The sequence below is a fragment of the Oncorhynchus keta genome, chromosome 5 (assembly GCF_023373465.1).
Source record: "Oncorhynchus keta strain PuntledgeMale-10-30-2019 chromosome 5, Oket_V2, whole genome shotgun sequence".
NCBI classification, from domain to species: domain Eukaryota; kingdom Metazoa; phylum Chordata; class Actinopteri; order Salmoniformes; family Salmonidae; genus Oncorhynchus; species Oncorhynchus keta.
In genome coordinates this window covers 27,443,822-27,454,757 of record NC_068425.1, presented here as the reverse complement: position 1 = coordinate 27,454,757, position 10,936 = coordinate 27,443,822, and the positions used below count along the sequence as shown (strand labels likewise).

Here is a 10,936-nt window from a genome sequence, read left to right as displayed (position 1 = left end):
TAAGAAGTTAAGAAGGTTAATATTGCCCCCTCCTGGGAGATACATAAAACTCCTACTGTTTAAGGGGTGGGGGAATTTTGGTGGTTTGTATCACTGTGGAGGCGAGCACAATAATACACAGCTGTGTCCTCAGTCTGCAGAGTCTGTCCTTTTAAAAACAACATGTTGCTGGAAGTGTCACCAGTGATGCTGAACTTGTTCATATTTATAAGTTATGCTTCATTATTGATACAGTATATCCAATCCACTCCAGTGTTTTCCCTACAGGCTGGCAAATCCAAGTTGTACTAGAGCTAGAAACAGCGTATGAAACCTTACATGAGCTGGTCAGTATTGGAGGCTGGCTACAGCAATAGAGATGGAGGGAACATGGTTAGTGTTGAAGGTGAACTGGTGGGTTTTGCTCTTCTCTACTCTCCAGGACTCAGAGGGACATACTAATACAGAGTTGTTTTATAGGGAAAGGTAGAGGAGGTGAAAGGAAGAGATGGGATCGGTGAAATTAGCATTGGACCAGAGGGTTGGTTTTCATTGATGGAGGGGAAAGAGGAGAGGGGTTATACTGTAGAGGCCGGCATACTGAAGCTCTTATCATGTCATCTTAATTAGAGGGTCCACAGTTTGTAACTTGTGAGGTTGGAGCTTGTGATTATATATTATATTATGGAGAAGGTTGGAGCTATACTGTATATTGAGCATAGATATTATCTCTAACACCATTTCAAAGATAACCATGTAGTATAAACTAAATTAATCATTCCATGGGTGGGATTTTACTTGTTAAGAAGTGTAATATCTGTGTTGTTGTTTGTGTCACAATGCTTTGCTTTATCTTGGCCAAGTCGCAGTTGTAAATGAGAACTGTTCTCAACTGGCCTACCTGGTTAAATAAAGGTGAAATAAATAAATACATGTTTTTTTAAATATCACACCTCCTGATTGATACATGTAACTCCAACTGTTTAAGGAATGAGTGAGTTTTTGTGCAAGTCTGTCCCTGGTTTGTATCACTGTGAGTCTCGGGCACAATAATACACAGCTGTGTCTTCAGTCTGCAGGTTCTGTCCTGTTAAAGTCACTATCTTGTTAGAAGAGTCTAAAGTGAGGCTGAACTTGTTTTTCAGTGAATCCTTGTAGATTGTGTTTCCAGTATATATTTGCCCAATCCACTCCAGTCCTTTCCCTGCAGGTTGTCGGATCCAAGCTGTCCAATAGCTAGTAACAGAATATGAGACCTTACAGGAGATGGTCAGTGGTTGACCTGGCTGGACAGTCATAGAGGCTGGCTGAGTGAGTTCTTCACAGTGAACACCTGTGGGAAGAGAAGTAAGGAAGAGATAATTACAAGCTCCAAATAGTGTCAAATCATATCAGTCTAATTATGTTTTCATTAATGTATTATTTCCCCCAGATTCAAAGACTCACAGGAGGCAGCTGCCAGCAGCAGCAGTAGAGTTTCAGGGAACATGGTTTGTGTTGAAGCTGAACTGGTGGGAGATGCACTTCTCTACTCTCCAGGACTCAGAGGGATGTTCCTTGGAACACACAATGAGAGACTGTTTATATAGAGGTGGAGAGAGTGAGAGAAGACTAGTTACAAGTGATATTTGCATAAGATAGTGAAACAGGGAGAAAATAACTGCCAATGTTAGTGAAAAATGGTGGGGGTTAGAAAAGGTCTCAATTATGGGACACAAATGACATGGATAGTTTATTGCATTGTTGGTAATCCTAATATGTTGAAAAAATGGATTCAAATGATGATCCTTGTTAAAACATATTTCCATGGATGTGCTTGTGAACATTGTCATTAAACAACAATCTGAGGGTATTGATGCTGCTTGTGCTGAATGGGGAAGTATTGTTTTGAACAGCTCTCTCACCACTCTCTCTCAATATGTATACTGGGCACAGTAATAGACTGCTGTGTCCTCACTCTTCAGGCTGTTCATCTGTAGGTACAGCTTACTGCTGGAGTCATCTCTGGGTGAATCTATCCTGGACCGTCTGAGAATAGAATGGACTCGAACCACCAATGTGTATAAAGGCAACAAATCCAAATTCCATCCAAGCCGTATGGTACCTACTGAATGTGAACCCAGAGGCTGTACAGGTCAGTTTGTGTGATTGTCCAGGTTTTTTTTAACCATTGGTCCAGACTCAGTCAGTGTCTGACCATGAACACCTGTGGAAATAGAAAGTAGAGATCATGTTGAAGTAAATAAAACCTGATTGACATTACTTTGATAAACATTGTTATTATCCTCACCTGTTAGATAGTGTCATGACGTTGGCCTGTGGGTAAGGTTTATGACCCCCCCCCATAAATGCCTTTCTCCCTTCCCTCTCGCTTGACTCTACAGAGGGACTCTTGGATAGCCTTTGTTAAACATAGAGAGTCTGGGAACATCAAACAAGTGGAGGGAAAGGAACTATATTTCGGTAATAGAACCAGTTGAAAATATGAGTTGGTACTTAATGAATATGATGCCAGTTCGGTTGTCATCTGAGACATTATGTTGGATGACAGGATGACATAAACTGTATCAGGGAAAGTCTACACATTATAGTTATTTGATTCACATGGCATTGTTGTGCAATTCAATTAATTAAATATAAAATTATTTGTGAGAAGATTAAATGTAATTTTAGCTTCCAAATTAGAGATTTGGGTTTTCATAAGGATAGGGCTCTGCTCAATCAGTGGCCCACCCCTGTGAAGAGACATCGGTTATAAACTATGAAACACACCCTTCTCCCTCCACTATATAAAGCCCTTGATGAAATATAACCTCCTCTTCCGAGGACGATAGGATGACGGTCCATACGTTGAAAATAACTAACATTTCAACTACAGAACTAAGTCAACCTCAGGGTGAGCTTTGGTTGTGAATGGTATAAACTTTGAACTCTTACTCACTAAAGAAGTGAGACATCCTAGCCTTTGAGTTAGCAACAGCAGCTGTAAACGTGGGCTAGGAAAGGAAGGACAGAGTATCCCATCTACCACCCAACAACGACACTGCAACATTTCCCGTTCACCACCAAGGAAAAATCTTCAAAAACAAAGGACTCTGTTGGGCAACAAGGCCTTCCATCTACCACCAACCTACCGAAGCGCAGCTCAGAGTAAATAGTTATTGCATTTTCCTTTTCCAAATGGGCAGTAATTTAGAATGTGTAAGATTCTGTATTTACGATAGAGTAGCTGATAGAGACACAGCTTCTCCCTTTGTTCCTCAAGTCTTCCAACTCTTTCACTCAACCCCAACCCCGTTTCTTTGTGTAAACAGCTGTCATATCTGTTCCGTCCGCCAGGGACGTTTTCCTTTATGACATAATTTGTAATCAATGTATGATTAAGTCTGTGTATATGTAATTCTGTGTGATTAGTTAGGTATTTAGTAAATAAATAATTAAACCCAATTTTGTATTGCTGATTCAACTTGTTAGCCAGGGTTCGTGAAGATAACCAAGAATTTACAACTTTCAGATGAGACTGAAATAAGGTGACAATTAATATTGACTGCTATTGATGTAAAATATTACTAGGTCTTTAAGAGTTTATTCGGAAGATAACAGCTCTATAAATATTATTTTGTGGTGCCCCGACTTTCTAGTTAATTACATTTACATGATTAGCTCAATAAGGTAATATTAATTACAGAGAAAGGATTTTATAGAATAGCATGTCATATCACTTAATCCGGCATAGCCAAAGACACGACTATAGACTGTCAGTAAGAATACTCCTGTGGTAGGAAACATGGTGATTTGTTAAGTTCTCTAAAGGTAGTTGAGACAGTCCTCTGCAGAAACAGCCTCCAACACAGACATTAATCAATATGGAGGACTGGAGAGATTTGCATGAGCTCCTTCCTCTTCACTGGAAGGGCCAATCACAGGAGTCTTTGATATATCCCTACATTTGACCTGGTATGAGGTCATCTTGAGATGCTCTGTAATGGAATTGAACAACATTGACCCAGGAACAACTTAAAACGACTTATAACATATGACAGTTGAGTATTTCTACAACCTGTTTCTGTGTCATCAAAGTATATCAGAATGAGACCATCTGAATCCCTCAATATTAATTTAGGTGAATAACAATTTTATTAAGGTATATAATAGAGACGGTATTCTGTTATCTGTATGTGATTTTATTCTGTGATATGTAATGATAGATAGGTAGCCTGTTTCAGGTTGTGGTTTCTCAATTTATGTTTTGAGGTAGGAGTTTTAGCACGTTAGCACGTAGGGTGCACCAATTCATGTCACCTTGTTAGTCAGTATGTGTTATACCTGTGCTGGTTTCCCATCTCATTAGTGGGAAGGTGTTTAACCTGTGCTGGCCCAGGTGATATTTATGAGTGGCTTGGCCAGTGCTCTAGTTGTCTTGAAAGATGTGGTTCCTATCTTTAATTTTGGTATGGGTTTTCTTTTGTGTCCCTCTTCTTGGGCAAATTTAGTGGGCACTCATGGTGGGTGTCTTTTAGGTTCTAGTTGTTGTTGCTAGTCAACTTTCAGTAGAAAACTGGTAATGTTTTGTATCACTGAGTCTCCGGCATATTAATAAACAGCTGTGTCTTCGGTCTGAAAGTTCTTCCCTTGTAGAAACACTGTATTGCTGGAGGTGTTAACTGTGAAGCTGGTTTTGCTCTTTAGTAAGTCTTTGGTTTCAGTGCCCCCACTACTGCATTTGTATCCTATCCATTCCAATGCTTTTCCTTCAGGCTGTCGAATCCAGTGAAGACAATATCTTGTTATTGAAATCCTACAGGAGAGGGTGAGTGACACTGGCTTAACAACCATAGAACCTGGCTGAGTTAGAACATCAGAATGAACACCTGTTTGGAGAAGAAAACATGAAAACCATTCATTAGTATCACTGTGAACATGAAAATGTGTATATTGAAGCTGTTAATGTTTAGTTTATACTGTTGAGGAAGAGACTCACATAAGACAGCTGCCAGCAGCAGCAGCAGCAGCAGAGATGCAGGGAACATGGTTTGTGTTGAAGCTGAACTGGTGGGAGCTGCTCTTCTCTACTCTCCAGGACTCAGAGGGACGTACTAGGACTCTGAGAGGTTTTATATATGGAGGAGAGAGAGAAAGGAAGAGGGGCTAGGTAGAAGAGGGGCAAGGTGGAATTTGGATAGGGAGAGGACATATACAGTGCCTTCGGAAAATATTCAGACCCCTTACTTTTTTCCACATTTTGTTATGTTGCAGCCTTATTCTAAAAATGATTAATTTGTTTTATTTTACTCATCAATCTACACACAATACCTCATAATGCCAAAGTAAAAAATGATTTTTAGAAATGTTTGCAAATATCACATTTCCATAAGTATACAGACCCTTTATGCAGTACTTTGTTTCAAGCACCTTTGGCAACAATTACAGTCTTGAGTCTTCTTGGGTATGATGCTACAAGTTTGCCACACCTGTATTTGGGGAGTTTCTCACATTCATCTCTGCTGATCCTCAAGCTCTGTCAGGTTGGTCGGGGAGCATTGCTGGACATTGTTAGATCGGGATCAAGTCCAGGCTCTGGCTGGGCCACTCAAGGACATTCAGAGACTTGTCCCGAAGCCACTCCTGCATTGTCTTGGCTGTGTGCTTAGGGTCGTTGTCCTTTTGGAAGTTGAACCGACACCCCAGTCTGAGGTCATGAGCACTCTGGAGCAGGTTTTCATCAAGAATCTCTCAAAACTTTGCTGCGTTCATGTTTGCCTCGATCCTGACTGGTCTCCCAGTCTCTGCCGCTGAAAAACACCCTCACAGCATGATGCTGCCACCTCCATGCTTCACCAAAAGGATGGTGCCAGGTTTCCTCTAGACTTGATGCTTGGCATTCAGGCAAAAGAGTTCCATCTTGGTTTCATCAGACCAGAGACTCTTGTTTATCATAGTCTGAGGGTCTTTAGGTGTCTTTTGGCAAACTCCATGCAGGCTGTCATGTGCCTTTTACTGAGGAGTGGCTTCCGTCTGGCCGCTCAACCATAAAGGCCTGATTGGTGGAGGGCTGCAGAGATGGTTGTCATTCTGGAAGGTTCTCCTATCTCTACAGAGGAACTCTAGAGCTCTGTCAGAGTGACCATTGGGTATCTTGGTTACCTCCCTGATAAAGGCCATTCTCCCCTGATTGCTCAGTTTGGATGGGCGACCAGCTCTAGGAGAGACTTGATGGAGGCCACTGTGTTCTTGGGAACCTTCAATTTTGCATGCATTTTTTGGTACCCTTCCCCAGATCTGTGCCTCAGCACAATCCTGTCTTGGAGCTCTACGGACAATTCTTATGACCTCATCACTTGATTTTTGCTCTGACATGTACTGTCAACTGTGGGACCTTTCCAAATCATGTCAAATCAATTGAATGAACCACAGATGGACTCCAATCAAGTCTTAGAAACATTGCATGGATGATGAATGGAAACAGGATAACCAGAGATAAATTTAGAATCTTGTAGCAAAGGGTCTGAATGCCTATTTATATGAGTTATTTCTGTTATTTCGTTTTAATATATTAGAAAAATGTCTAAACCTGTCTTTGCTTCGTCATTATGTGGTATTGTGTGTAGATTGCTGAGGATTCTATTTCATTTTATACATTTTAGAATAAGGCTGTAACGTAACAAAATGTGAGAAAAAGTCAAGTGGTCTGAAAACTTTCTGAAGACACTTGTCATGTCTTTACTATCATTAACCTGTCTAGGACTGGGGTAGCGGAACTCCCCCCGCAAAACACTCTGAAGTTTCTAAAACTGTTTGAATGATGTCTGTGAGTATAACAGAACTCATATGGCAAGCAAGAACCTGAGAAGAAATCCAAACAGGAATTGAGAAGTCGAATTTTAAAACGGAGCCGATTTAAATCCCTTATGGATGTGCATGCACTTCCCAGGGCTTCCACTAGATGTCACCGTCTTTACATGCTAGTTGTAAGATTATACTATAAAGGAGGTGCTCATGAGACCCCTTTTGGTGAGGGGTCTGGCAGAGCGCCTCAGTCTCATGAAGCGCGCTCCCGAGAGAGGATCCTCTCGTTCCAGGGCTTTTTGTCAGACAATTAAATTCTCAGGTTGAAACCTTATATGTGAAAAACACGATTGATTGCAGACATGTTTTGACTTGTTTCGACCTGTAAGGGAGGTTTTTGAGTTTTTGTCATGGAGGAAATGGTCGCGCCTCCATGAAGATTGATTACTGGACTGAACACGCTAACAACAGGTGGCTTAATGATGGGCTTAATGGAACTTTATGGAAAAAATCAGTAATTTATTGTCGAACTGGGATTCCTGAGAGTGCCTTCTGATGAAGATTATCAAAGGTAAGTGAATATTTCGAGTGTTTTTTCCAACTAATGTTGACTCCAAGATGGCGGAATTGACTAATTGTTTATTAGCAGGTACTGAGCGCCGTTCTCAGATAATGCTTTTTCCGTAAAGTTTTTAAAAAATCTGGCACAGCGGTTGCATAGAGGATCAGTCTATCTTTAATTCTGTGAATAACACATCTTTTATCAATGTTTATTATGAGTATTTCTGGAAAAATCACTGGATGTTTTGGAATCAAAATATTACTATATTATTATTAATATAATTTCAAAAATATTTTTTGTAAGTATGTAACTTTCACACATTAACAAGTCCAATACAGTAAATGAAAGATAAACGTCTTGTTAATCTACCCATGGTGTCCGATTTCAAAAATGATTTACAGCGAAAGCACCACATATGATTATGTTAGGTCATAGTCAAGTCACAAAAACACACACAGCCATTTTCCAGCGAAAGAGAGGGGTCACAAAAAGCAGAAATATAGATAAAATGAATCTAACCTTTTATGATCTTCATCAGATAACACTCACAGGACATCATGTTACACAATACACTAATATTGGACACAACCTTTGCAATCTGTAAACCCAGAGACCCTCTTTATGTTATCTTTTTGAATGGGAGGGTGGGGTAAATATGAAACACTACGTTTAGTGCTCTTTTGTTTTGACAAACGAAAGTATTTTCCATCAACATCCATATTATACTTTTTTCTTGTAATATATTTAAATAGCAGAGTCTTCACCGGTACTGGTATTTATTTTAATCATATGGAGACAGTGCCCCCTGTTGGTGCATCAACAACTCTAGCACCATGTATTTAACAGGTGTATCCTTGTGTTATTATTTGATACATCATTAGAATTGTTCCTCATTTATCCACTTGTCATGGTCTACTGGTCATACCATACGAGTGTCTGTGTGTTTGTGCAGGTCCTTCCGTTCTCTACCAGATGGCTTTTGTACAGCTATTCTCATTAGTTTAACCATAGTGAGTCTCTAGCACAGTAATACACTGTAGAGTCCTCTGGCTTCAACTGGCTCATGTGCAGAAATAAACGAGTGCTGTCCTTCGATGCAGTGAATCAACCCTGTACTTCCTGTGCATTCCTTTTGTAAGTGTCAGAATGATAATAAATTAAGTCCTTTTCCAGATGCTTGTCGGATCCAGTACATATGTGAGTTTGAGGGAACCCCCGGGGCTCCCCTGGACTGACTGTTCAGCCTGTGTGAGCACGACCTGACAGTGGACACCTGAGGAGCGAGAAGAATGACAGGTCACACTTTATCTGGAAGCTAAGTAGTAACATTAACATGATGCCTTCTAATTGCAGTCGCTGTACTCGCCTTACGGCAAGGATAGCTGTGCTACAAGCCCAGCTTCAGACGCAATCGTTAGGCAAGGGTAGTTTCAGTGTAGGAAAGGATGAAACAGCGTCTGTGCCACCAGTAAGTACAGATAGTAGTATAAATCCCCTGGCACAGTCCCGCAGCCGGACAACTTTCTCACGATTTCTGGAAGGAAATGCTGTAGGAAAGCTCAACCGGTGTCGCTCATTCAGCCGACAGAAACTTTCAACCGGTTTTCCCCATTAAGCAGCGGGTCGGAGTCAGAGGCCGAGTCTTCTCTGGTCTCTACTCCTCCCTTTACGGGGTCTGAGACACCGAAGCTTCCCACCATTAGCTCTGACAAATTGAAAACTCTAGTCATTGGCGACTCCATTACCCGCAGTATTAGACTTAAAACAAATCATCCAGCGATCATACACTGTTTACCAGGGGGCAGGGCTACCAAAGTTAAGGCTAATCTGAAGATGGTGCTGGCTAAAGCTAAAAATGGCGAGTGTAGAGAGTATAGAGATATTGTTATCCACGTCGGCACCAACGATGTTAGGATGAAACAGTCCGAGATCACCAAGCGCAACATAGCTTCTGCGTGCATATCAGCTAGAAAGATGTGTCGGCATTGAGTAATTGTCTCTGGCCCCCTCCCAGTTAGGGGGAGTGATGAGCTCTACAGCAGAGTCTCAAAACTCAATCGCTGGTTGAAAACTGTTTTCTGCCCCTCCCAAAAGATAGAGTTTGAAGATAATTGGCCCTCTTTCTGGGACTCACCCACAAACAGGACCAAGCCTGACCTGCTGAGGAGTGACGGACTCCATCCTAGCTGGAGGGGTGCTCTCATCTTATCTACCAACATAGACAGGGCTCTAACTCCTCTAGCTCCACAATGAAATAGGGTGCAGGCCAGGCAGCAGGCTGTTAGCCAGCCTGCCAGCTTAGTGGAGTCTGCCACTAGCACAGTCAGTGTAGTCAGCTCAGCTATCACCATTGAGACCGTGTCTGTGCCTCGACCTAGGTTGGGCAAAACTAAACATGGCGGTATTCGCCTTAGCAATCTCACTAGGATAAAGACCACCTCCATTCCTGTCTTTACTGAAAGAGATCATGATACCTCACATCTCAAAATAGGGCTACTTAATGTTAGATCCCTTACTTCAAAGGCAATTATAGTCTATGAACTAATCACTGATCATAATCTTGATGTGATTGGCCTGACTGAAACGGCTTAAGCCTGATGAATTTACTGTTTTAAATGAGGCCTCACCTCCTGGCTACACTAGTGACCATATCCCCCGTGCATCCCGCAAAGGTGGAGGTGTTGCTAACATTTACGATAGCAAATTTCAATTTACAAAAAAAAAAGACGTTTTCGTCTTTTGAGCTTCTAGTCATGAAATCTATGCAGCCGACTCAATCACTTTTTATAGCTACAGTTTACAGGCCTCCTGGGCCATATACAGTGTTTCTCACTGAGTTCCCTGAATTCCTATCGGACCTTGTAGTCATAGCAGATAATATTCTAATCTTTGGTGACTTTAATATTCACATGGAAAAGACCACAGACCCACTCCAAAAGGCTTTCGGAGCCATCATCGACTCAGTGGGTTTTGTCCAACATGTCTCTGGACCCACTCACTGTCACAGTCATACGCTGGACCTAGTTTTGTCTCATGGAATAAATGTTGTGGATCTTAATGTTTTTCCTCATAATCCTGGACTATCGGACCACCATTTTATTACGTTTGCAATTGCAACAAATAATCTGCTCAGACCCCAACCAAGGACCATCAAAAGTCGTACTATAAATTCACAGACAACACAAAGATTCATTATTGCCCTTCCAGACTCCCTCTGCCTACCCAAGGACGCCAGAGGACAAAAAACAGTTAACCACCTAACTGAGGATCTCAATTTAACCTTGCGTAATACCCTAGATGCAGTTGCACCCCTAAAAACTAAAAACATTTCTCATAAGAAACTAGCTCCCTGGTACACAGAAAATACCCGAGCTCTGAAGCAAGCTTCCAGAAAATTGGAACAGAAATGGCGCCACACCAAACTGGAAGTCTTCTGACTAGCTTGGAAAGACGGTACCGTGCAGTACCGAAGAGCCCTTACTGCTGCTCGATCATCCTATTTTTCTAACTTAATTGAGGAAAATAAGAACAATCCGAAATTCCTTTTTGATACTGTCGGAAAGCTAACTAAAAAGCAGCATTCCCCAAGAGAGGATGACTTTCACTTTA

General features: G+C 41.4%; 1 gene segment (V, D, J or C); it reads right to left on the bottom strand.

Annotated features, from left to right (window-relative positions):
* Positions 1–988: 988 nt before the first annotated feature.
* On the bottom strand, positions 989–1,564 carry LOC118384743 (Ig heavy chain V region 23-like). The segment is given in 2 exon segments: positions 989–1,312; positions 1,426–1,564. Coding segments are annotated over 2 exon segments (348 nt in total).
* Between the last annotated feature and the right edge of the window lie 9,372 nt (positions 1,565–10,936).